Source organism: Lagopus muta, chromosome 12 (assembly GCF_023343835.1).
Source record: "Lagopus muta isolate bLagMut1 chromosome 12, bLagMut1 primary, whole genome shotgun sequence".
NCBI lineage: Eukaryota > Metazoa > Chordata > Aves > Galliformes > Phasianidae > Lagopus > Lagopus muta.
In genome coordinates this window covers 2,000,659-2,028,269 of record NC_064444.1, presented here as the reverse complement: position 1 = coordinate 2,028,269, position 27,611 = coordinate 2,000,659, and the positions used below count along the sequence as shown (strand labels likewise).

At 46.3% G+C, this 27,611-nt stretch overlaps 1 protein-coding gene across 7 annotated transcripts; it reads right to left on the bottom strand.

The window, feature by feature from the left end:
- KLHDC4 (kelch domain containing 4) lies at positions 1-27,298 on the bottom strand. Of its 7 annotated transcripts, none has more exons than XM_048959062.1 (12): positions 27,063-27,298; positions 25,919-26,010; positions 24,855-24,933; positions 23,659-23,757; positions 20,609-20,745; positions 13,346-13,438; positions 12,233-12,392; positions 5,410-5,491; positions 3,166-3,374; positions 1,488-1,884; positions 885-1,001; positions 1-598 (listed from the first exon to the last, which is right to left on the bottom strand). In XM_048959062.1, the coding sequence occupies exons 1-12, from the start codon at positions 27,159-27,161 to the stop codon at positions 423-425; spliced, it is 1,740 nt and encodes a 579-aa protein (XP_048815019.1). In that variant the 5' UTR covers positions 27,162-27,298; the 3' UTR covers positions 1-422. The 7 variants fall into 7 exon arrangements, with proteins under 7 accessions (XP_048815019.1, XP_048815020.1, XP_048815021.1 ...); XM_048959063.1 differs by having other exon boundaries at positions 27,194-27,213; XM_048959064.1 differs by lacking the exon at positions 27,063-27,298 and adding an exon at positions 22,378-22,519 and having other exon boundaries at positions 24,878-24,933; positions 25,919-25,966.
- Between the last annotated feature and the right edge of the window lie 313 nt (positions 27,299-27,611).

Sequence of the window (27,611 nt, the reverse complement as noted above, 5' to 3'; positions counted from 1 at the left end):
TCATGTAACCAAGTAAGTTTATTGTAGAAACCCTTGGAGACAAGTTCTGGCCCCAGTTAGGATAAGGAATTTGGGACTAGAGAACCATTGTGAGATATGCAGTTTGCCTTCACAAACTCAAAATAACTTCTGAACAAAATGATGATGGTCTTGTATGCTCCATTCTCAGAAGAACCAGAGCTTGGGCAGTAATCCTGTTCTCCAAGTCCCTCCCACAACCAGCCAGGGGAATAACAGTATATTCCGAGCATTAATCCAGCAGGCATATTGAGATTAGTCAGTCCAGAGGCACTCATATGGAGTATGCAAGGGTTGGAGTGCCAGGAAGCCTTCTGGGCACACACTGACCGCCTGGCACATTAGGCTGATTTCAGCAGGGCTAACCACTGCTCCCAGCACGTTTCTGCACTCGCAGAACAGCCCTAGGTTGAATCTTCATAGAATGTCTTTGCCATGGCGTGAGCCACTTTCACCACCTTCTTCTCCTTGGCATCCGGGCCCATGTTGCTGCGGGCTACTTTGATCCAGTACTGCTCCGTCCTGGACAGATAGTCTGCATGCTTCTCATCAGGCTGAACAGATGGGTGTTGCTCCTCTCCTGGTACACAACGGGAGGAAGAGAGAAAGAGAGGTCACATACAGCTAATGAAGGCAATCTGCTCTCCCATGTGTCAACTCAGCCATGGCTGTGCTTCAGCTTGTGTTTAAATGCAATAGCCTAAAAACCTATCAGGAGCCAAAGCAATTTCTCCTTTACTCCTTAAGAAGCATGCACTATGAAAACCTTGCTTTTGCTGAAAAACTGACCTGAATGCCAGTGAGGTCAGTGACACCAGTGAGTGCTGTATTTTATGTTAATATGAAGGAAACATTCTTCTTGTTACCTTCTTCATCCTCACTATCCTCTTCAGAGCTCTCTTCTTCTTCTTCTCCTCCTTCTGCACCTTCCATATCCTCCTCCTCTTCATCTGACTCTGACTCCTCCAGCCATTCTTGTGTTTCTTAGGTGAGAAAGAAGAAATAAGTCGGGGACAGTAGGGAGAGATCTAACACGGACAGGAAGAAGTGAACAGCACAGAACAGCTGTGGAAGACAAGCTGGTAAGAGTCAAATCTCCTCCCAGCTCCAAAATTACCAGTAAAACTCCTTCCTTTCTGCCCTTTATCCATTGCACACATGCAGCCCATGAGATTGCACAGCAGAGCTAAGGTTAGAACCAGCCATCAGTGAACAAAGATGCTCGGTTTACATGCCTTGATTTTTGAAGCAGACAGACCAGAGTTCATACTCTACAGCCATTACAAAGCTCTGGACAAGAGCTTTTGTGACAAGACCACAGGCTTTTGTGGTGGTAGAAACTACAAGACACTGCATATCACATACTTTCAAGCTATTTCCTTCCAGGAATAAAATAGAGCACTGCTGGAAACAACATCCCAGCCTTTATTGCAATAGAGTCACACAGCCCCCCTGCTGCCAGAGCTTACTCGGGTCCATCTCCACCAGCACTTTCCACTCTTCCATCTTGTGCAGGTCGATGCTGTAGAGGTCACTGAGGGTGAACTGGCGATCGCCCACCTCAAACATCCCTCCATACACATACAGAACCCCATGCTTCACTGCCAGCATGGCATTTGAACGTGGGCACGGTTCCACTTGCGGGCCCAAGGCTGCGCCTTCCTCCTCCTCCGATTCAGACCTCTCCTTCTCATCTGCAGGCCCACAGATCACCTGCTTGATCGTCATGACAGTTCCATCTTCTGCCACCACCTCTTTAACTATTTCCACCGGGCCTTGCAGGGTTTGCTTCTCTACCTCATCATCTCCACCGTCTGTCTCAGCTCGTCTGCCACGTCTTCGCTTCCTCTTCTCTGACTTCGATCCCTGTTAATAAGAACAAGGAGCAGAGGCAGACTATGTGTAGCTAATAGCACAGAGCAGTTAATACAATATTACAGATGCTGCTGTGAGGGAATGGGGAGAATTCAATTATTTTTCACTAGAATTGTAAGTCTTGGATGATAGCTACAACCTCCTACTAAGCATGAACTTCTACCAGCCATAAAACAGGCAGCAGTGAAACCTCTGGAGAACCTACAGCATGGAGTGGCCACATCTATTAATGGCAGAACTGCTGGGGAGAGGGAAGACAGCTCTCTTGTTCTGTATCTTGCAGGTACACACACACACACACACACAGTCCACTGGTCTCTGACAGGAGCAAAAGTAAATAACCCATCATTTTGTGAAATCAAAACAATTGCTGGGTGCTAAATTACAGTGCATTATCAGGAAGCACTCCAGGTCTTCAAAGCATTGTGTAAAAAGGATAGGAAACAGACAGCTAGGAAGGTAGAAGCAAACACCTGAGAGGATGTTTGCCTCTTATTATGTGATTGACATCTCTTTTTTGAGGACGCAGCAAGAAACAGTAGGGATGAAAAGAAAGAAGGTCATTTGCACCTTGCTTCCTCCTTGAGAGTGGTTCAAACAAAGCCAAAGATCTGAGGGCCGCATTTCTGAATTTCTCATGAGCCAAGGGTCAATACTTCATCCCTTCTGCCAGGTCATTGACAACAGAGAAAAGAGGGAGGCTATTTTACCCCAATGCAACACAAAATCTTTTCACAATAGCTTTTACTGAACTAGCTCACATCAGACTTAGACTGGAGCCAGCCTCCAGTAAAACACCAGAATTGTTTTCATGCTGCTTTGCTTCATTTTGCATTACACAACAAGAGGGCACATGCAGACTGACTCTCAAAGGAAGAGGACTGCTTCCTGACCCGCTCTTCCTTAGTGCATATGCAGCCATTGGGGCTCAGAAGTTTCCTCTCTCCCCAGGTGACACTCTGCATCACACAGTGAAAGCAGGGTATGGAAAATACAAGGGGCTACGTGGAGAGGAAGGAAAAGGGCAGCATAATGTCATAGAATTCAGTGTGGAAATAAAAACCTGCTAAGCTGCACATCCCCAACATCATCCTGACAGCTTTTCCCATCTCCACAGCCAATCAAACACAGATGAAAGCAGCAAACAGACCTGGTGGCTCAGCCTTGACATAGAGGCTTTGCCCACACTGTCAAAATGAGGCCAGAAAAGGTTGAGACAAAGGAGATCAAGGAGAATGAAGTGAAGACAATTGTGTAGTTCTTAAACAAGACCTTTAGCTGTCCAGGAAACCAACGGTTTTTCCCAATATCATAGAAATAAATATCATTGAAGAAGTCCCCTTCAATGCTCTCTTCCTCTTCTTCATCGTGCACACCTCCAAACAGAAGGGAACGATTATTGGGACCAATTGCCACGGAGAAGCCAGACCTGGGAGTGGGTTTCACACCAGATGGGTTGAGTCGAGTCCATCCCCACTTATCTGGTAATGGATAAAAACAGACAGAATTATCAGCAAAAGAGAATCCTGATGATTTTTACATCTTCCAAGACCCTTCAGTTCTCCAGCAATCTTTTCAAGCATCACAACAACCCATTTTAGACGTGCTCAAAACTGCACTGCTCGTGTTCAGCAATCATGTAAATCAGAACCACTCGCATTTCCACTTCAATCACCCAAGCAATCCACACACTTCCTTCTACCCTTAGAAAGCAGCTGTGTTTCCAACAAAAGTAAATGAAGAAAGCTGTCTGCAGGGTGTGCTTTCTGGAGCAAGGGGCCTCATGAAAGGTACACAACCTTTACAGGAAGCTGGAGTTCAAACCAGGATTGATTGTAGCCCAGGACACCAAGGGAAGGTGCTCTGGTTACCCCACAGTTTCAATACGGTGTCAATTCTCTCCACATGAATTTCCTATTTCAGTATCTTCTCTGTCATTTTGCACTGCTGCCTTAACCCCAAGAACAGCCAGTTTATTTTAAGGAGCCCCAAATGTTTTAAAAAAAAACAAACATAATAATAATAAAATACCCAGGAGAGGGAGACAGCTTGTGCTCCAAGCCCTCTGCTTTCACTCCCTTCCTTTCCTTTCCTATGGATTTAGAGCAAATCCCTAACATGCAGGCTGGCAGAAGCATGTGCACTGGCTAGGCACTGTGTTTCTGAAGGAGCCACAAATTCAAGAAGATAAGTTATAAATACGACATCATGCAAGCAGGGTCTGCAATCCAGACAATACCTGACCAACCTTCCTCCCCAAATCCCACTTTAAGATGGCTGGGTTTAAAGAAATCTGTCACTACTTCAACATCTTGGAAAATCTGCTCAAGGAAGATTATCCTGCTCCTTAAGCCAAGGACAAAACTCTCTCTCCTAAGGAAAGTGATGGAATCCCTATTTCTGAGTGTATTCACAGATAGATGGGGAAAAAAAACCAACAAAAACCAGTCAATCAAAACCCATTCCTGGTAATATCCCTGCACTGAATGATCTCATGAGATCACACCCCCACCTTCTCTCCTAATAGTTTATAGATGACCCACCACTACTAAAAACAGCTTCTTGAAAACAGGAATTTCCAGTGTGGGAAGTTCTGAAATCCCAACAATTTTCTGTTGTGAAACAGAAGAGCAATGATCAGAATGTTCCAGGGAACAGCAATTTCAAAACGTTGTTTTAATTTCCTCCTACATACAAACCCCCCAAAAAATCCCTAACATCTTTTCTGGTAATTCTTATGGAACTGCTTGCGCAGGTCAGAACTTCTCACAGTTATGCAAGGTGCCTGGAGACCCTCCAGTCCAACTCAGACTATTCCAAGGCCAACTGGAAAACATCAATGTAAATAATGCTGATTCTCCAGCAGAAAGCTCCTCCCAGCCTTCCTCCATTAGCTCTGTCAGTTCTCTATGAAGTTTCTCACATAGCTCCAGTTCTTTGCCTGCTTCACAGAGCTACTGACATCAGCTCTGTAATCAAGTCACCTGAGATGGGAACCACGACTCCCAACACCCTTCAGAGAACCACCAAGCTTTGGTTAGCAGAGATGATGTGGCCTCATCTCTCCAGGCCTTAAATGGACAGGGAGAAAAAGAAAAGGTGAGTGCCCTATAGACTGTGTTCCCATTTTCTCCTACACAACACAGCAGCAGGAATGTTGCCTGTACACATGATAGAACATCCTCTTTCTCCAATTCTCAAGTGAAAAAGTAGGACACAACTTCTCTCCTATCTCTCAGCAGCTGCCATTCCTTCACTCTAGCTCCTTTCTTTTCAAGCTAGAGTCACAGTATACAAATGCACTTAACTACTCCTGGGAAAGAAGAAATATTTAAATCGACTTATCTGCTGTGTTTAGCCCCAAAGCAAAAGCTGGGGCACAGTGCTCATCATTAAAAGGGAAATTTTGTTCTGAGCTTGGATTTTTTCTTGGTTTCTTATTCAAAGGAAGAGAGAGGATTCACAGCCTTGCAGCACTGCTTCCAGCACAGCCCCCTAGCTGCAGCAGTGGCTTACCTTCCTCTTTGCCTGAGCCTCCAGTCTTCAGCAGGAACATATCTGTATGCAGGGTGCCTTTGTCAACATCTTTCTTAACTCTCTGCAAAGAAAGGAAAGACAGGGATGCTTGGTGAAACACTTTCAATGGCCAAAACGCAGGAGGCCCAACTCTTCAAGGCCAAGGAAGTCACTCACACCAAAACATGCCATTCTGAACTCTCAACACCACAGATAAGCCTAATCACAGCCTAAATCTGTACATTATCAAGCTGAAAAAGCAAACACTGTGATAGGGGCAAGGAGAAACCACCAGGCACTTCACAACTGCAGTGCTGAAACCAGGGCCATTTTCTACAGCAAACAGCAAATCCAGAGGGAATGGAGGCAGCCAGAAGGGACAAATGGAGGCTGGTGTCTTGTGATTCTCAAGCACGCCTCACTCAGTCCCATCCTACAAGTGAGCAGTGGGAGAGGTGTAATAAAGCACAAGCAACTTCTGCCTGCAACAACCAGAGCCTCCCTCTGCTCTCCAGGCTGCAGCACAGATCGTGGGACTGGTGGGCTCCTGAAGACTGCAGGACGCAATCAATGCAAGGGCAGAGATCCGGGCACTACAGAGGAGAAATAAATTGGCACAAGGGATTAAAACTGATCATTTGACAAGAAAGGAAGGATGGGCAGCACCAAGGAAACAGGAGAGCCGAGATTCTGCCTTTTACTGTGCCACAGACAGCATCAGGTTCTCTCGAGGGAGCAATTTAACATCTGTGCCTCTGCTCCTCTAGCTGTAAAAGAGAGCAGATACCCGCTCACCAAAGTGGCACACAGTAACTTCCAACAGTGCTGGCAAGGCCCTCTGGGATGCTGTCCTTAAATGCTGAGCACTCCAACTATGCTGTATCATCTGCACAGCACAAGTTTAAGTACAGATCTGCCTCTAGCACAGACTCTCAATCCTTGCCACCCCCAACATCCACCCCAACGCAACAGAAGCAGAGTCCTCTCTGCCCCACAGCCTGGCTGCAGGTGTCATTAGTAGCATTTGAGGCACCACAGAGTCTTAAGAATCAGTTTTCCCTCCCAGATAGAAACAGAAGCCTCACTTTAACCCCCTGCTACAGGCAACTGCGAGACAGCAGCAAAAGCAGCAGCAGGTCTCAGCTGAAGGAATTAAATGCATTATTTTTAAATGCAAGTTTCCCTTTCTCCTTTTGCTGTAAGCCCCTGTACTCACAGCAACACGCAGTATTTGAAAGCAGCACTATGCAACACCACCACAGGAGGTCTTTTAGTAATGTCCACAATCCACCCATCCTCCAAGAAGATGCTCTGGCTTCCTTGTAATTCCCTTCCTCCTGGGGGCAACGGCATTGCTCCAGGCAGCAGATCCCAGCAAGAGCTGGCAGGGTTGAGCCCAGTGCTTGGGTGCATGCCACAGTGTCATCTTCTTGCTCCATATCCATACTCAACCCTGTGCCTTGAGCTTAGTAGGTTTTGCTATTGCATGGCTCAGCACTCAGTTCTCAGGAATGGTACTCGATTCTTAGAAAGGCAGAGAAGGAAGGGGAATAAAGCACGTTTGAGGCATTGCACAACAAGACTTGAACTTGGATGATGTTGAGAAGCTCCAGGGAAAACTGACAATAAAGTGCTAGAAGAAACAGCAGAATGCTGTTCAAAGAGCAGCAAAAAGGAAAAGGAAGCTTCAGTCAACTCAGAGACCAGGGTCTGCCCTAGGAAATGTTAGTCTGGGGCTGTAGATCTTGTGTGTTCTTGCTCTTCACTTGCATCTAGGCATTCCAAGCAGCACTCTGGAAGACACTCTCTCCCAGACAGGCTGTTGAAGCTGGAGGTATCCTCTTCTGCACAACCTTAATGAAGTCAGCAACCCCACTATTCTACCCCCTGTTCTTGAGCAGCAGAACATCAGGCATACTGGGACAGAAAGCCTGCAGGAACAAGCAGCAGTGATAGGCCTATCTTCTGAAGAAGAACAGGCACAGAAACAGCTTCTTCTGCCACTGCCAGTTCTCTAGCACACGGGGAAAAAAAGCAAGTCAAGTTTTTGCATTGGTCAGTAGTTCTGACACATAGCTATAGGAGCTCACAGCTGGAGGGGCTGGGAGCTGCCCACTTTGAGCAGAACAGGTTGCCAGGGCAAGAAATGCCTTCTAGGAACAGAGCTCTAAGTACTGAGTACAGCAGTTCCATGGTACTGGAAGAGCACATATTGTGGGACATACAGCAGCGGCTCTCAAGTTTAAAGGGCTATGAGTCACTGCACAGAGCAAATAACATTCTGCAGCCATGTCACACTTTGCTGTCTCTGTCACAGAAGTCTAAAGCAGCAGAACTCTCCAGCAAGCTGCAAGCTATGGATGGCTGAGCTACAGCAGCCTTTTTAGTCTCTCCCTTGCTTCAAACACCCTCCAAGCTGCAACTAAGCAAAGAGCTGTCAGGGATGGATGGACAGAGGAGAGGAATGGGGAGAGAGATGGGCACAGGGCTTGAACACAGAGCAGCGGCTGCAAAAGTGAATATCTGATAATGAGAATGGAAAGGGGGTTTATTTTGTTTCCAATCCCAGGTAGGCTGCAGTTTGTACTTAAGTGCTAGGCACACCACATTCTTATGCGTAGGGGACACACAGGCTGAAAGGTGCAGAAGCACAGCTGTCAAGCACAGTGAGATGAGCACTGTCTGCATGGAAAGAAGGGAAACAACATATACTGAGAGAGCAGTTGGCTTCACCATCGTGCAGGCTGGGCAGAATAACTGCTTTATTTTTCTTCTGAAAACTACACAGGCTCCTTGTAGTAAACATTACGTGTACAATATGACAAAGCTTCTCAGGCTAAGAAAGCCCAATGAGCTGGAGTGAGAGTTAGTTATTTGTTGTCAGAGATGCTTGTTTTCCCCACTCGCACTGGCTCAAAAGCAGGCACTTCAGTAGCAAGCAGCACACTGATACTAGAGAGGCCAGCTCCCCCAGCCCAGGACACTCATCTGCCCTGAGGAAATTGCTCCATCAGCCACAGGAGCCTCCTGTCCCCTCACTGTCCCTCTTGCTCTCGAGTCCCAGGTGGTTGCTTTCAAGCCTTGGATATCCTCTACCTCCAGCAACAGGCAGCAAGAAGCATGGTTATAGCCCTTCAAAGAGCAAGGCAACTGAAGCATAGAGAGTGCATATAACCTGCTAAACACAGCTAATAAAAGAGACCAACAGTGGCAAAATACAGCCAACTGACAGAAGGCCCTTAGCAAGCAGAACTGCAGAGGGAAGCTTTCCCACAAGACCAGCCTTCAGCCCTCCCACAAGCAATCTCCCAGCGGAATCCACTACAAGCAGAGCTCACTGCTAAAAGGAGGGAAAAAAATATTAAAAGAAAAAAAAAAAAAATACTCCTTAGCTTACTTTGGCATCCAAAAGCCCTGCACACAGATAGTGCCAGAGCTCCCATGGCTCGTGGACTGCTTCCACCCTCAAGGTAGAGCAGTGTTAGCCTCCAACACATCCTGGCTGCATTCGCTGTGCCAGCCAGGCACAGTGTGCTCACGTTGCCTAGCAATAGAGAGGTCTCATTGCTTCATACAGCCAAAAATGCAGCTTGCTGCAGCAAGCCCCATTCCAAGCAAGCAAAACGGGTGAAGACATCTTTGAGATCAGCAGGAAAGCAAGTCTGAGTGTCTCACAGGCTTCTGAGGCGTATTTAGGGAGCGATGACAAAAACCTACAACAACCTCTCCTGTAAGGAACCACAGTAGTTGCCTTTTATCATTTCTGGGTTGAAGATAAAGCAGAAGAACATAAGGACACCAACGTGCTAAGGATCATGTATTTTCAAGCGTGCTCTTGTTCAATTTGCACACTTGGGGTTGTAAAGCTCAAGTTTTCCATCTTCTCTGTTTGCATCCTGGATGCTCACTGCCTGAACTTAACATCCTAGAACAGCAAAATCTAGTGGCAAATGCATGCCTGGGTCCCAAGGTAACAGCCCTGGCTCTATCCACAAGTACTGGAATGCCTCAGACAAGCCATTTATCTTTCCTGCTTTTTTCCCCAGCCATGAAAGAGACTCTTAGCCAAGTGACACCAAGGGAATTCAGCAACACAGCCTGGACTGACAAACATCACTGAAAACTGACCCTCCGTGCTCAGCTCGGCATGCATATCAAGCAAACCAAAGTACCAAGCAAACCTCTCTGCTGGAGGCTGAGGATGGGCAGACTGAGCACGGAAACACCCATGGCTGCAAGCTGACAACGTTGCTCATGCTTCATAAAGCCCTGACAGCCAGCTTGGTACACAAATGCCTACAATTCCACCCATTACTATGAATCTCCTGGGCTTACAGGCCTTTTTGTTTTGACAACATGCGTATTTCTCACCACATAACACCTCAAAGCAGATTTACAAGGGCTCAGGGCTGTACAGGATCCAACGCATCAGAACTGCCCACTGCAGGGAAGCAGCCCTACCACACTGTAACTCTTCTCCAGCAACCTGGCAGCCTATCCTGCCCTGGTACTCCAACACAGGAGCAGTCCTGACTTCTTCCCTTCTCTCCAAAGCACACACAAGCTTAGCAGCAGTTGTAGGAAGCGAAACTGCACTTTTCTACAGCACGCATGAAAATCAATCCTGCTTTTTGTTAGAAAGGAAATTAGAAGAGTCTACAGGACTTGGCAAACGGCTCTTTATTTGGACACCTGTCTGATTTCATATCCACACATGAAGCCCAAAATCATCTTCAGAACACTCCTGAATGTAGTATCTGCTTCTAACCAGAGACAAAGGACAGGTCTTCTCTACCTGCCTACTTCCAATTAAGGGTTGTTTCTTCCATCTTCCACTTCTTACTCCTCCCCAGAGTATCCCTGCCAGTGACTCCGTGGGGAGGACACAAGCCAAACATTTTCTCCACATCAAAGAAAATCCAGAGAGATTCAGCTCCATTATCAGTTATAAGCAAAGACATACAGAGAATAAGATAGCCAAACATCAACTGTGTTTATTCCAGAAGTGTTTAATCTTGAACTAAATTTTCAGGATGATGCTGAAGTCTGGTGCCTTTGCATCCCAAGAAGAAGAAAACTGCCTGGTGCTTTGCTCAGTTTGTAGCTCGGCTTCATCCTCCCTGCCCAAAAGTTCACCTGTGCTGCAGAAGGCAAGCAAAGCCTATGACAGGAACAGCACGTCAGAGCAGCAGACTCAGCTCTCTGTGCTACAAAGGAAGTAGATTAATAACAAGAGTGCTTGTTTTAATCTAAGAGCTGTTTGCCAAGCCAAAGAGGAACTGCATCCAGCTCTTATTCTTGCTCAGTACTCTGCATAAAGGCTGAGTGCTCATTTATCACAGCAGAAGGCTGACGGCAGCTTTGCATTCCTCTATCCCTTCTACTTCATTTTTATTAGCTCAAAACAACCCAGAGCAGTGCAACAAAGCCTATCCTCATAAAGCAGAATAGACCTAACTGCAAAAACGTGTCAACTTTTATATTTCCAAGGGACTCCACACGCACTTGAAACCCAGTTACTTTCAGTAGCCCTAAGAGAGCCAAACCTAGTAAAGCGTGCAGGCTTCTCCCACTCAGGAGTGGTGGAACAGGAAGCAGACAAAGCCCTTTTGGGCAGAAAATGCCTCTGTACTGCTACTGCTATTTAATCAAGTGCACATCTGAGGAGTTAGAGCCCTAAGCGCAGGCCGTGAGGAGGCACAAATGCTTCTAAATATACAGACTACTTTCTCTCCTCTTTCCATGCTTTTCTTCTTTGTTCGTTTATTCACATCACAAGAACAATGTGCCCTCCTCCCCCTGGAAGCAATGCCTTTCCACTGAGACAGCAGCAGCAGGATCTGGGTCTTCAGTCTACATTCACAACATTAAAAGCTTTTTTTGCAGGAGCCTTTTGCTCAATGAAATATTTACTTCCTCCCACCCAGCATGGAGACGGGGATACTTGGTCAATAAGGACATACGGTCTAAAGGCCTATCCAGTATGAATTACCACGATTAACATAGCAAGAAGCAAAGCAGAGGAAGCCTGGTACTCATCAAAAGTCTTCATTGGTTTATTGAGTCTGCTAACAAGCACAGCTGCCTTAACCCTTTCCCTGATGCAAGTAAATACAAGGCTCCTGGTAACTGCTGCTTTTAAGCCACAAGTGCTGGAACATGGTTGAGTGCTGAGAATGCCTGAAGTTGGCAGCAATGACAACTGTTATCAGAAATGTCACTTCTCCCAGTTGCTTATTCTTTCCTTTGTAACATCACCTCCCTACGCTGGATTAGATTAGCAGGGAAAACAGAGCATTAGTTTTACCAGAAATCAGACCCTTGATCAGGACACAACCACATGAACAAGGGGAAAAAGTCAGAAGACAAGAAGATTGATTTGGTAACAATACTGGCTCCCAGCAGCCTGAACCATCCCATGTATGAACAACACAAGGACACAATTGCACAGTCACTCCAAGCACAACCACAGGCTGACATGCACTCCCATTGCTAGTGTTTTTTTGGACATCTGACAGCTGCCTGGCATGCAGCAATATCAGAGCAGCAGGCAGTTACACGATGAGATCACCAGATCTGCACTTGTGAAACAGAGCAGAGGGAAGTGGCAGATTACACATTTGAATTCTGCTCTCCCATTGCCTCCTCCAAGCAGACAAGTCACAGGACCCTGCAACCAACACAGGTCAAGGTAATCACTAAGGTGCTATTTACGTAATTTGAATATTAAATTTAACTTCCATTTTAGCCCTTTAGTTTTTCCCTTGACTATTTCGTTTAGCATTTGGGAAATGTTGCAGTGGCTTATCACAGTCTCTCCTACCTGTTTCGAGTAGCCTCCATAGATGACTATGCTGCCCTCAGGTGTGGTAGCCATTTGACATCCTGACCTTGGAGCAGGCCCAATTCCTGATGGAGCCAGCTTGCTCCACGTGAAGGAGTCCAAATTGAATGCATACACATCGTTGTAATAGATGTAATCTCTAAGGAGAGCAAATTGGAACATGACAGGTTTTGGTCACAGTCATCATTTAGGACAGAACAAAACACCACTTCAGCAGGAGCACCATGAACCTCTGAAGAGGTGCAGTACCTTATTCAACTCCCCATATCTCTGATTTTTCCTCCCTCTGTAGCCTTAGCAATGTAGAGATTTGTTCAGTTGAAGGTTACTACTTCAGAGCAACAATTATGCATTTAATGAAGCTCCTATATGCACGACCTCTTTGGTTCTTTTTGTTTTATTCCCACCTCATTCCCTATTATAACAAAGCTTTCACCAACTCTTTCCAAGAAACACAATCCAAGGTGACTTCAACCAAAACACAAACGATCAAAACATATTAGTGCAACGTCTGTCTAGAGGGTGGGAATGAAAAATGCATACATACACATATATACACACACTCTCCTCCTGGTAGCCAACTCACTGCTATAGAAAGTGCTCTGCACCAGTGAAACTGCCAAACAGTTAGCCAAGTGTAGGGTAGGCTTTGCAAACTGTGCTGTGCTCCTGGGGACTGCAGTCATGCAGCTTAGCACCTCTGAGAAATTATGTAGCTCAGCTCTCTTCAGCCCTCATCACAGAGAAGCTGTGACCTCATGTGGCATAGGAGAGCCTGCTGGGGAAGATGTTTCTAGGAAGAGAAGCCTCTTTGATGAGAGGCAGAATCCAAAACCGATGTACTGAGCTTCAGCTATGAGGATGAGGAGCTACTTCAGTATTATGTAAGTGGCAAAACTATTTCTCAAACAGTTAAGACTTGGAAAAAAAATCATCAAGATCACTTATCTTTCTAACATAGAATTATATGATTTGTTCACAGTACCACTACATAAAATCCTTGCCTTATAGCCCAGCTTGCAGTTGCTGGTGAAATCACGTTGTCTCAGTTACACAGGATCCAACACCACCAGCTATCCTGCAATAACCCACCTCGTGCTCTCATGGAAACCTCCAAAGACCATCAGTTGTCTTTTGCAAGCAACCATTCGATGCCCACTTCTTCCTGAGGGACCTCCTGATGCTCTGAAAGACAAAGAAATTTCACTCATCAGCAAGCTTCCCATCCTACCAGTGGGTCAGCCCATTTTTATTGAAGTCATAAGGCAGCTGCACTGGCTGAGCTTAGCTTCTGGTACAGGCATGGGAAATCATAGGGAACTTTGTCACCTTAACGTAGATGTTTTCTTCCAGAACAGTACATGTGTTCTTCCTGTAACGCTTGGTATTGTAATGCTTGATATTTGCACCACAGGCATTTTGCAATAACAGTTTTATTCCTAGTGATAAACCATACAGTCTAACAGCACCCGAGTCTTGAAGTCTTTTCTGCTATGACTCAGGAGGTAATTCTTCAGGAGAGTTTAATGAATAGCAGTTCACTCCCACAATTTCAAGAAAAGCACTCCAGACAGAGATGTTTACCCTAAGTAGCAGATAGAAGCCAGGAACTGGCTCTGATATCTACCCTCCTTCACTATCATAGGAAATCACCCCATCCACTCTATCCCCACCCAACAACCTGCAGCTAGGCCACACCACCAAACTTGATAAATTACTCAGGTTTCCTCAAGAACAGAAGGCACAGTGGCAAAACAAGTCATCATTATCATCTTACTTATTAAACGAGCAGCTACACATCACTGCTCTGCTCTTTTCAAGCCCACATGGCCTTTCAGTGAGATGTGCCACTTCCATTTCCAAGAACAAGCAACAACGCCCCATCTGTCACATCCTAAAGCTTTGGGCAAAGCCAGGCCGCTGGCAACAACGTTGCTGAGAGGCAATGAAGATGCACTTTCCTTCTTCATCACCTGCAGTCACGCCTTCATGTGAGAGAGAACAAAGAAAACGTGAAGAGCTCCCAAACCAAAAGCTAGTTCAGGGCAAACCACAGAGAAAACAAGAGCTTTGCACGTTCTCTGCCCCTTGGACTAATCTTTCACGTTTTCAGTCTTGCTAAGGAGTCTCCCACAGTGCACTGAACTCAGTAAGGCTTCTCAAGGAGGTACAGGCTGCAGAATCAGGGCTTAAATCAATGAGAAACCTGCTCACCACTGAGAAAAAACAGCAAAATCTAAACCCACAACCCCACTTCTGTGCTACATGTGGCAGTGGGTAGCTGCAAAGAGCAGCGATAGATTTCTGCAGAGAGAGAAAATGAGGGGCCTCACCATCAGAAATAACAATCACACCAGCCATAATGAAGAACCCCAAGCAGAACAGCAGTGTTTGGGTAAGCCTGAATGAACATTGATTTCTTGGATTTCTTATGAGGACAGACAGTAGAATTTTCTAGGCACTTACTGGATTTTTAAGTACCACCCAGCAGAACATCACTTTTCATATTAACAACGATTTCGGATGTGGCTGAAATCTTTCATAACAAAACTTTTATGTCATTACTCCAGGGGATGGCATCTTTTAAAAATCTTTTTTTTTTTTTTTTTTAATAAAAAAGAAGGAATTAGATGTCAACGTTAACAATAAGGTCTTGTTCTCAGGGAATACTTTCTGCCTTGCTTCTCAAACACATCTCCAAGTCAAAAACCAATTCTGAGTGGTAAGACATTTATTCACTGATGCGTGTGCTTTAATAAACACGCTCCCACAAGTGTACAATTAACTCCAAGTCACAACCACCACCATCCCAAACAGGGCCTGATCTGAGTTCAGAGGAGTCCCACCACACCACCATCAATTGCTCCCAATTACAAGGCTGTTCTCCCCTTTTCTCTAGAATATGGATGCAAGCTACAAGAGATGATGCTAAAACACAGCTGCAGGAGGCTTCATGCTGCGCCCTGTTGTGTCATCTCAGCTTTATCAACTTAAGCATTACTCACCATCCAGGAATCAGCTGCAATGGGCACTTCATAGCCTTTGATGGAAAGAGATGCCCTCTTAAGCATGCAGTAAGTGCCCTTAGAAGGTATTTTTGCAGGGAGCAATTCATATAACCCAGGGTTTGCTCCCCAGCCCATAAGAATGCACAGCAGAGACAAGCAGGAGTAGCAGCAGCTCCAGAAGGCATTTGCTGCTAGCCCAGAGCCTTGCTTCCCAGATGCAGACTGTCTCCTTTTACCTGCATTGCTGCTCGTGGTCCAAAATAAACATTCTGGAAATGGTTTCACAGACGTTATGATTAATACACTACTTTGTGGGGTTGACACCAGAAAGCAGACATGTGGGAGGGAGCTGTAAATTCTCCAGACTCTTTTTTTAAAAATAGATTAACAGATAAGTCTGGATAAGAACTGGCTCTACACATGGAAGCATGAGTCTGATCTCAACTGCTCCATAAGGAATTTGCTGTTGCTTGTGGAGTTACTCTGGGACTTAGAGTAATATAGCAGATCTGAATTCAGCTCCAGTTTTGAGAATTAATGACTTCCATGCTGCATACAGACTGCATGAGTGAGTTACTCTTTCATTCATTCCTTCCTTCACCCAGAGAAGGTTCAGAAGAATCTCTGCAACCTTTCATTATGAAAAAAAGTGATGATGCATGCAACATCCCACCAAAGGGGCACTCCAGGATAACACACACTGTTCTGCACTACACAAAGCAGCTGAAATCCAGGACTTAGGTGTTTGGTTTTGCATCTTACTCTTGTAAATGCAAATGACAAGTGTTCTGTTCATCAGCACACAGAGATATAGCACCCATGTGCTTGTGTAATTAATTCAGAGGTACACAAGTGAATACAAAATTGCTACGAGGCACAAAACCCCCAGATCAAATCCTTTGCAAAGTCAATCAACAGTCACACGTCTGGATCTTCCTCTAGGAGAGAAGAAGCTCAGAAGGATCCCTTTTGGTCTGTCAAAGGAAGTCTGCTCAACAGCACACCAAAACTCCCTTCCTTAAGCACCAAAACACCTTTCTACCCTGTGCTGCAGGACCTGATCTTTCTGGCGACAGAGAGCACACGAACAAGAGCCATCGGTCAGAAACAAACCTACACTGAAAGGCATCCTGCTCTGCAGCCACTGCTCCAGTTCTCCCCATAAACAGCACTCAACATACACTTGTGAAGCATTGCCCTGAAGTATTTATAGCCCCACGTCTCACAAAACTGTGAAGCATCATTAGCATCCCAGCATTAAAGGGAAGGGAGTTACATAGGTTCAGAAGCAAGGTGGAGAACTGCACAGAGGGATCTGCCAGCTCCCAAGTACAGCCCTGATTGTGACACCCCCATTTCTCTTTGAGGGAGCATTCTGGGCCACACGGAGGTGAACAGGAGGAATGCTCTCTCTAGGAAGGAACGAGGCAATTAGGTTAAAATATTGCTTTGCTCCAAGGCAGAGTAACAAACGCTTCACACACTGGGGAAACCTCACACATGGCACACATAATAAGGTGGCCCCACTAAGTCCAAGTCACTTCCTGGCACGTCATCCAACGAGCTGAGATTTGTTGCATTTGAGCCACCTCTGTGCAGGCAAAACGCAACCAAATAGAGCTGCTGTCAATTTTTAACTCTGCCAAGCTGACTGTCATTGCTGTGGCTCTGCATTAAGCAGTAATGGAGATCAATTTCCCCAGGAGCCTTTGCAGACACAGCACAGGGTACGTTATTCAAGGGATTCTCTTCAAAGCATTTTACAGTCAAGCTTCTTATGGCACCAAGATGGTCTCTCACAGAATCTGCAGGCCAGAAAGGACAACACAGCTGTCTGAAATCTAAGCTGTGAGGCTGGAATAGCCAGACTTCTTAGAACTGCAAGTTCAGGTCAGAGTAGGGTCATTTTAGCCATTTAATCTACTAATTCCACTCTACAAACTCATTCCAACTCACATGAAGCCGTGATCCATCCCAGGTGGAATGGAGATGCAAACCTTGTCTCTCTCATCCAAGCATTTCTTATTAGAGTAACAAAATTACTGCTTTTTCTGCACTAAAGTGACATCTCCCAGACCCAACCCAGTCTACTCAATAACACTCTGTCTCCCAAATGTTTATCAACAGGGTTTACTCAGGTAGCTGTTACCACACTGGACTCATGTAATTAGTGCTTTGCCTGCTACTTGGTAGCCTGTTCTATGCCAACAAGGCTACACAAGTTGCCTCACCCATTCCATCTTCCCAAACATTTACCTTCCCAACACCAGTAACCCTTCAAGCTACCCACTATCATCACTCATCCCCAGTCCAAACGTAGCATTTGGTTCCAGACAGACATGAGAAGCTTGTATGGAACTGTATGAGGCAGCAGTGGAGTCCCTGATGATAAAAACAAATTGCTGAAGGAAGCACAATGCAGCATGTGTGACAATCATAAAGAAGTACAAAAACATCCCTCATAAAACTCAACAGTCATCACTGTCCTTTCTTTTCTTCTTCCCCTTCCAAGCAGGCTGTCATCGTGATGCCATATGGAAACACAAAGAGGCAGCAGAAACCTGATTTTCACACTCAGCCAAGTTAGCATTAAAACCAAGACATCTCCTCACAGCCTCCTACTCCAGACACCTAATTAATGTAGCTCTTGGAGCTCTGCCCAAGGATGAGAAGATGCACTTTGTTTTATTTGAACACTGGGACCAGGGCATAGGTGTTTACAAAATACAGCAAGGCAAAAAGACAGATGTGCACCCAAATACCTCACAAAACTCAAACGGAGTTGATCCTGCATGGCGTAGAGAAAGAGGAACGACAGCCTCCCCAGAGCAAACTTTGGAAACGTTTACCCATTTAGCTATGAAGAGAACAACAGAGCATCACAGCCTCCCCATGCATCCTTCTACTGTGTCATGGCTGCTGAAGTGACATGGGATAACCCAGGGGTGCTGAGCAGCTTCAGACAGCTGGAAAAGCAAAGCACTGGGAATGTGCTTCTGCTTATCCTGAAAGCAAGAGCTCATCTGATCAATTTCTCCCTCCTCACTAACCACATTAACCCATCACAGGCTTCCAACAAGTTCCCTCACCATGGCTTAATCCACCTGGGGCCTGGGACTGCTGATGCTGCCCTGCACACTGCAGCACATGCAAACATCATGCTCAGCTGCAGAGTGGGAGCAGGCAACCTTGTGGTACCAGTAAGATTCAGCACCCCCATACCATGAGGGATAAGATGCAGGATGAGTAAAGCCTTCTAACGACCAGATTTCCTCTTCCCAAGCAGGTTCAACATTGCAGCATTTGTTTTGGGAGTGGAAAACCCTAAATCAGCTCGCAGCAACACATCTGCAAACCCACAAGAGAACAATCTGCACCATCACTGGTGGAACTAACGAAGCCTCATCTGGGTTCTCTGATGGCTCACAAAAAGCCATCTCCCGCCCTCGCTCTCCCTGCAGCTGGGTATTAACATTGCTCTCTGGTGAGGATATTTTCCAACCAAGAGTTTGGTTGAAATGTCAACCCTTTCTCTCAGCAGAGCCTCCATGGGTATCATCACTTCCTCTCCCCCGCCTGCTCTCATGAAACTAGAAGGGATGTAATGCATTTGAGTTCTAACCCCCTTTACGTGGCTGAGATGGAACAAGGGATTCAGAAGTTATTTTGGGGGAGCTGGGAGGGGTACAGTCACAGCCATTACGTCAGCTTCTGCCTAACAACAATAGGCAGATCTGCCTGCACAGTGACAGGTCTTTTTAATCCTTGCACCTCTTAAAGAGCCCTCTATCATTTTGCAGAGATTCCCTCACCCCCTCCTCCACACTGCTAAAAGACAAGCAGGGCTCACTAGAGTAAACTCAGTTCCTTGTAACAGTTGCAGCTGCTATTAGACTAAGGCTGCCAGGTCTGGAGCCAAGGATCACACTGACAGATAGGAACCAGTCACTGAGGAACTGAGCAGCTCTCCCCCCAGCCTCCCAGAAGTACTCAAAAGGACCATCTCTGGACTCTTGCAGGGCTGATGACTGCCAGGATCCTGTGCCTTGAAGCATCCTTTTTACCCAGTGCATTCTGGACTCATCGGGACTATTTGCTCTTTGGCTCAGTATGACCCACTACACCCATGCCAGAGTCCTTTCAGTGCTATATTAACAAAACTAAACCTCCAAATTCCCTCTCACCAGGCAACATCAGTGCTCCCATTTTGCAAAAGGGGGAAAAAAAAGGCAGACAGGCACAGTGAGTCACTGTGTGGCCTGAGGCATGTGCCAAGGTATCCATCTCTGCACAGCTCAGCCCTAAACCAGCCTCTCAATCACCGCACAAGAAAGGACAGACACCAACAACAGGCACCTGCACTTTGTAAGCAGGGCAAAAAATTGATTAGCCTGGGCACACTTAGGGCTTTCCCACCTGAAGAAAGGACACAGAGTTCCTGCTCAGGAGCTCGACAGATAAAAAGTAGATGAGCAAGCGTTCAAAAGCTGATGCTTTTCCCAGTAGCACCTCAAGAGTCAGCTGTGGAAGAGTTTCAACACAGCCAAGGCTGTATTCTGGCTAAATGCTGTGGTCAAGACAATCCTGAAGTACAAAAGAAAGCCTGTGCCACGGTTAGAACCGAAGCCACATCTCCTACCTCTCAGTTTACCAGCTGACCCACCAGACTTTCTCCTTCCCTAATGCAAATATGAAGATGAGCAGAAAAAACTCAGACACCAAACATTAGTAGAAGACTTCAGGCCAGACCCACAGAATATTTTTAGGTGCCTTTACTCCAGTCAAAAGCTTCCATGGTTTTTGGCACCTACTTACCTTGATAGATCAGAATTCCTGGCCTGTTTATTCCAAGGAATCTTAAGGCAGCAGCAAATGCCAGTTATCAGGAGAGAAGTCGTTTCTGTGGATAGATACCAACTGCCTTCTCAAGCAATGGTAAAAGTGAATGAGATCTTTTGTACAGCATAGCCATGATACCAGGATCAGATGGAACACAAATGGAGCAACAAGTAGTGTTTTGAAGTTGGATACCTACATCTGCCTTGGCTGGGAGGACACAGTAGCGTTCAGCATGCTCGTTTCTTCAGTTACTAAAACCCAATACCCCTTCTCTAATAGCCATGCATTCTACAAAATAGCTTTGACCTCGATGGTCTTGGACACATCTCTTGCTTCCTCTTTTTTCTGAAGTCTGTCTCCACTATTTCTACATGGGCATCTTCATACCCAAAGGAGAGATGGGCAGACAGCTGGGAAATCACAGCACCACACCAGGATCCGAGTTCAGACCATGGTCACACAGATCCTCATGAGGTTATTGTTACTGACTTGAGAACGCACCACTTACTTGATCTGCTCCCAGGTCTTGGTGGCCAAATGCAGGACCCAGAGATCCTTGTAATGGTAAAACTGTTCCCCACTGGGAGATGCAAACTCTCCACCAAACACCCAGAGCTGCCCACCGGCTGTGGGAACCACTGCTGCCTGCCAGAGGAAAGAACAGGATCAAACAAGAGCGCAAAAGCCAGAAAAAGGAGAACTTTATCAGTCAGATGTGCAGCTGCCTCCAAATACCACAAAGCAGACAAATTGCAGCAGCTGCTGCTGCACTGCTTGGAAAAGAAGCTCTGTGGGGCTGAATGAATGAAGGGGAATTTTAAACCTAAGCTGGTTGCTGTGTAGCACACCTTCCCTACAGCAAAGTAAACCAATGAGCTGAGTGCAAGTCCAAACCTGAAGATTTCCATGACCTGAAAAGAGCATTACTGCTCTATGTGATGAGAAAAAAAAGAAACAAAAACAAAGAAAAGAAACAATCACCAACAGAAGGAAGTGTGCAGTATTTGAACAAGAGAGAATTGTTACTGTCTTAAAGCAAGTAGCAGAAAAGAGAGCATTAAAGAATTTGTTTCACTGTTTCTGCATGGAGCAGCATTGAAACGCCCTGCTGTAACACAAGAGACTGTTAAGAGGCAAGGAATGAAGAACACCAGGACCAAGCAGCAAAAGATAGGAATCCCAAAAATGAAACCAAGTGAACATACAGCTTTATTCCTTGGCTATTGGGGTGGTTACACTACAAAACAAAAAATCTTTCACATCTTTTGTTCCCCCCAAGATACCTGTCACAGATAAACACTGAGTTAACAGTCTCTTCAGAAGGGCTTCACTACCTGCCTGTTTTTCCCAGCAAACAGCAAAGACTTCCAGCACCAAACACGACAGCACTCTGACCCAAACCAGCCCATGCACGCAGTGATTACATACATCAGAAAATATTGGGTGTGTGTATAAGCAGGAAGTGTGGGAACATCAGGTTACCCAAACAAAAGGAACAAAAATAAAATCAAAAATCACCCCATTTCTCCATGGGCATCAAGTGATTACAAGTTTAAGTGAAGGGACAGACAACAGCCTGCCCACGCTTGCATGCAACTTTGTGAAGAGCTCAAGCTCAAGCTTCAAGCTCATCTCACAGACAAAACCTTTCCTCAGATAAAGCTGACAACAGCCATCCATGGCTTTTCTCACTCCAGTTCTACTGAACTGATGTGGTGAAGCCAGCATAAGTCAGACGGCCGTACATCAGAGACTACAGATGACAAGAAGGAAAGCACGCCCATACCAACCCACAGACAAACTTCTATTCACCTCTAAGCTAACACGGAAAATGTGTTAAAAATAAAGTCACAGGGAAGACAACAAGCCATTCAGCTAACGAGGCTGAACTGCCTCCTGTGTGACTGTGATTAATTATAGGACAGAAAACTTGTTGTTAAGGCACGGCTCCCCTGGCATGTTCCTCATTTCTCTATAATCCAGCCTGCTTGCTCAGTTCAGACTGAGCTGTTAGACAGCCACCTGCTGGCTGCCAACACACAAACAAGCACCTCAACTCCACAGCCAGAAAGCAACCTCCTTATCACCTCAATGGAAGGAGTATTTGAATTGCTGGCCTCCTTATGGAATTTGGCCTCTGAAACAACAATCAATTTTAAGCACTACAAGTCAAAGCTTTTCAATTCAAGATAGCACACACACAGCTCAGAGCAAGGCTGGCATTTAGGCAATAGCATAACAAGGGTACAGGAACCTAACCAGAGCATTGGATCTTACCAGGAAGCTCTAAAGGGCTTTGGCCACAGGGAGGAAAATAACATTCGCATCCTGTATGGCAGCTTTTGAAATGCAGCAGTCACCCAGCCATTTGCTGCAATAGGTAAGATAATCTATCAGACAGCTGGTGAGGGCAAAAGACCTGCAAAAAATACAAGTCTCTGGTCCAGTTTCTGCGTGCAGGCATTCACACAAAGTAAACAGAAACAAACCCTTCAATATTATGACCAGTCAGTGATGTTAACAACAGATACAAAGCCTAGGGAAGTGTACTGCTATAATGGGATGGAAAGTATCATAATAATAGCAGGGTGGCAAAGTCTTTGGCTGCAGCAAAAGAGAGCGAGCCCAAACACAGCAGCCACAGGTGCAGAAATGAAGGAAAAGAGCTGCTTACCTTCAGAAGGCCTCAGTTAAGCAAAGATCTCCAACAAGAGATACCCCTGTCTCCACTGCCAACCCTTACATGAGGGCTGGGAAGGGGTAAATCATGTCTCCACCCCCTTCCAGTCACTCAGGTACATTGCACGCACCTGAGCTCCCCTCGGTTGGCCCTGCCATCCTACCAGGTGCTCAATCACTGCTTCAAGCTGTGACTTAGCACTGCCACTACAGGGAGTTTCAAAATATCCCAGAGAAAGTTCACACAACTTTGCTATCTTTGCTGATGCTGAAGAAAAACAGTCCATCTACCAAGGAAAATAAATCAATAAATGAAATCCCAAGCCAAAGGCAGGGCACACAAAGCGCATCTGGCTGCACAGTTGGGACAATCCTACATGCTAGCAAGGGTATCTTGCAGGGATGAGTTGTTGTTGGAGCAGTGGGATCTGTAACACCCATAGAGGAAGGCCTGCGGCCACTGATCACACACAGCAACCCAGGCACCCAGAGATATCTGGTCACATTCTAATGAAAATCCAGAACAAGCCTGGAATGGTTGAGCTGGTTCCCACATAATGCCTCAAGATGACTAGTCCATCTAGACAAAAACAGCTTCCCCATGAGTCCTGCTGACATAACAGATACACCTCCAATATTTCACTTCCCCTGTAGCATTTCCAGACATCACTCAGGGATCAAAGAGCACCACCACCTTTTACAGGCTTCTGCAGACCCCCATTAGCACAAGAAGAAAGGTGACACCATTGGCAGCCCATTACAATGAAAATGCAGAGAAGCCAGAAACTCTTGGGGGAAAAAAAAAAAAGTCAACTCCCATTCATTTTTAGCACAGCATCAGAAGAATTCCAGCTGCTTCTTTGGCACCCTGCACCTCACCTGGTGAGCACAGCGCCTTGGGGGTGGGTTGGGAATCTCTACTTTAGTCCAGCTGTTTTTCCGGATGTTGTAAAGATACAGGTCGTTGTACAGGTACGTCTGTTATAGAGGAAAAGAAAGATACACATCAACACAGCTCTCCACAAGACAGGATTAGTCTACCCAAGCACAAGCACCACTCAGGGTTAGCTGTGAGTTTGGTGTTAAAGGTGCACGGTACCAGCTTTCCCTTTGGAGTCACAGAATGGTTGGGGTTGAAGGGAACTTAAAGACCAACCCCTCACCTCCTGGGCAGGGATGCCTTCCACTAAATCAGGTTACTCAAAGCCACAGCCAACCTGGCCTTGAAAAGCGACAGCCTTGCAAAGCAACAGCTCACCAGCCTCCATCACACAGGGAAGGAGAAAAAGAACCTCTCCCACTAGACTGGTAGTCAACAGTTATTTCAGTGTGAGCCTCTCAACTCAGCTGTTCTCTCCCAAACTCTTGTTTAACCCTGTGACAGCTTGAGATTTCAGCACTTAAGCTGGAGCTTAACACAGATGTACAGATTAATGCTGCCCAAAATGCTGCTCAACTGCGGAGACAGGAATAACATCAGGTAGTGAAACAAGCAGAATTAGTTTAGCACATCACACGGGATGATCCTCAGATTAAATATCATTGTTGGGCTTGAGCACTCAAGCTACGGTACACACAACTTCTCAAGGCTGGAATGCCCAATTTGACTCCAGCAGCCCTGTAAACACTTGCAACTTGCAGAAATTCAGTAAAGAGTGCCCACTTATTTGCTACTGTATGCATCTCCAAGGCAGGCAATGACTTGCCAGCTGCAAAACTGCAGAAACATCTCGTTTTGAAAGTTGGAAAATAGAGATTCTTCAACAGTTATCAAAAATGAGGGGCAGAGATGGCTACTATTAAGTCTGGAGAAATTATGAAGCCCTGAAATATTGATGCTGAGACAATCACTCTGACTTCTTAATGGGTTCTAGCATGTCTCCTTCCTGCCAACCGATCAGGCATAAGACAGTATCGTGGCAGAATTAAAAGGCTATTTTGCTCTCATTCGGGGACAAATGCATATTTTATGACTGCTGCTTTGAATCTTCACTTCAAATGAGACTCGTGCAAATTACAGCATTAAGGCAGGGGAAGGGCAGAATAAAGAAGAAAAAAATGGAAGTATACATTACTTTTTGGCCATTGAAATATTCACCTCCAAAAAGGATCAATTCATCTTTCTCAGGGTGGGCAGACAGGGAGCCATTCAGCCTGCAAACAAGAGAGGGATGACCAAAACAGCAGATGTTAGAAGACTTCAGACACTGAGGCTGGTAGCCTTTAACTAAGCCAGGCCATTTTGACCTCTAGCCACAAAGGTCTCTCCATCAGCTGCCAAATTACCAGGCTCTGATATTCACCCCAGGGTGAAAAGCTCCCCAAAGAAATTAACTTCTGAAAAACTTCCAGCAAGATTAATGTGACACCGTCTGAAACCTTCTCCTATTTTAGGAACACACGTTACACTGTCATTTAACATGCCTTCTGACGTGAGCTCTTGAATTTTAATGCTGATGTGTCAAGAACAGAAATTAGTTTTATGAGAGCACACAGCTATTGGTAGAACTAGGCTGCCTCATATCAACTTATCTGTGTCATTCTTCTGCACTCATCAACATTCACAACTCAGCTACATACCACCAAGGTGCTCTGCATCATGTGGAAACAGATTCCTAGCGCTGCTGGAGGGGCACAAACTGACCACTGCAGCACCCTGGTGACATTAACAGTAGTACACTGACCTGTCCCTCCAAACAGAGGAAGAACATATCACACAGAAGGGATTTTAAGAAGCCACAGTCAAGAAATGCACAGAACATAGCAGCAGGTAGACCCCAAATGTCTTGGACTCATGACACATCCTTTTGACTCAAGACCTTTCAGATTGTTTCAGATTCCTCATCCAAGTTCAAAGGTTCCTCTTAACTTTCTTTTTTTTAATAAGCTCTTTAATTTAACCAATCTTTCCCTTCACAGTTGTGCTGGTGGGATGATAAAAAGGGGTATTTCAAGGGGAAAAAAAATAATGTTTTTGGTTCTTTTTTTAACCCAGGGATTCAATGTATCAGGTATTTTCTAACTCCAGATATCAGTCAAGCCAGTTATTATGCCTTCCACTCTCAGGAAATAACTTGGTATAAATAAATCTCATCAGCAGCTGTGTAAGTGACAGCCAAAGCCTTGCACAATCTCTTACCTGGGTGAGGGAGGTGGGCAGGACGTCTCAATTACTTGGGTCTTTTTAGCATCTAAAGTCTGAAACTCAGCTATCAGTGCTTCAAGGTCCTCCTGAAAATAGAAACACAGACCTGAGTTCCTCGACCTGCACAGAACCACCTGCACACCACATGAAACCAGCATTCAGAATCAGAATTTCCCCATTTTAAAAGAAACGTTAAAAAAACATCTGCTTAGATACCACCTACAAGAGATGGATGCTGAGCACTTCCACATGTTCTAAAACTTGTTCCCCCCAGTAAAACCATGACAAGTTTGCTCACAAAAGGCCTAACAGTATGGCACACAGTGTGTTGTTCAGTGCACACCTGCAACCCCTGCAGGAGAAAGAGTGCACAAACCAATAAGGAAACAGAGATCACATAAGCCCCAGTTATAACCAGGTACACACTATGCCCCAACCAGACCTTTGCCTGCAATGGAGTCCTACCTAAACTGAACGGGAGGGAAACCTGCACCTGATTTTATCCCCCTCAAAGTTCTGTCAATTACTGTCTGCCTCCACAGAGCACACATACCAGGCTGCACAGTGCCTCCTGCAGCCCCACACTCACTGCCTCCATCAGCCAACACTTTATAGGATCGCAGAATGGCCTGGGTCGAAAAGGACCACAGTGCTCATCCAGTTCCAACCCCTGCTGTGTGCAGGTCACCAACCAGCAGCCCAGGCTGCCCAGAGCCACATCCAGCCTGGCCTTGAATGCCTGCAGGGCTGGGGCATCCACAGCCTCCATGGGCAACCTGTTCCAGTGCCTCACCACCCTCTGGCTGAAAAACTTCCTCCTAATACCCAACCTAAACCTCCCGTGTCTCAGTTTAAAACCATTCCCTTGTCCTGTCACGATTCACCCTCACAAACACCCCGTTTATATCCTCCCTCCCAGCAGATGCACGGTGGCAGCAGCTCTCCCTGCTCACGCTTCCCCTTCCTGGAGCCGCACACACGGCTGGCAGCAGCACGCTGCAACCAGGGAAAGGTCCCAAACGCATGCATCAACTCTGCGGGACCGGCCTTCGTTTGCTGTTAATTAAGGCCAGAAGAAAAGCACGGGGGATACGGAAGAACACGTGCTCTCCTGGAGCTCTCCGTCGCCTCCCCTCACCTCCTCCTTCCTGGCCCTGCGGGACACCTTCCTCTCCATCTTCGCTGCCGTCTTCTCGGCCCCTTTCCCTTTCTTCTCCCTCTTCCCCTTCTTCCCCATGGCTGCAGGCCACTCTAGGCCGCGGGACGCACCGCGCTGTCCGCGCTGCCCTGCCCGCCCGGGGCGCACCGCGGGCCGGATGGAGGCCGTTCCCCAGCCCGGTGCCGCAGTCCGCTGCCCGCCTCCTGCTCCAGCAGCGCGGCCGCGGGAGCCCTCTGCAGGCCCGGCGGGCTCAGCTCGCCCGAGTCCGGCCTGCAGCTCCGCCTCGCTGAGCTCCAAGCGAAGGCTGAGGGCGTGAGTGCCTGGGAAGCCCTGAGAGCCTCGCTGTGCCTTGAACCCGGCCGCGTGCCGTCGCACTCAGAATTTGGAGCCCTCGTGTTCCCGTTTATTTCTCCCCTGAGGAGCCCACAAAATGGCCCCTTCCCTCACACAAAATGGAAGCAATGCAAAGGCCCTACAGTTTGCCCTACAGCGCGAGCTGGGCTTCTCCCCTAGTAAACATAAAAGCCA

Bases quoted from the DNA above. Each gene is read 5' to 3' on its own strand.
- KLHDC4 (XM_048959062.1), bottom strand. From the start codon at position 27,161: ATGGGGAAGAAGGGGAAGAGGGAGAAGAAAGGGAAAGGGGCCGAGAAG. The intron at 26,011-27,062 runs GTGAGGGGAGGC...TTCTATTTTCAG, and splicing joins GCAGGGCCAGGAAGGAGGAG to GAGGACCTTGAAGCACTGAT. The intron at 1,885-3,165 runs GTCTTGTTTAAG...TCTTATTAACAG, and splicing joins GGTTTCCTGGACAGCTAAAG to GGATCGAAGTCAGAGAAGAG.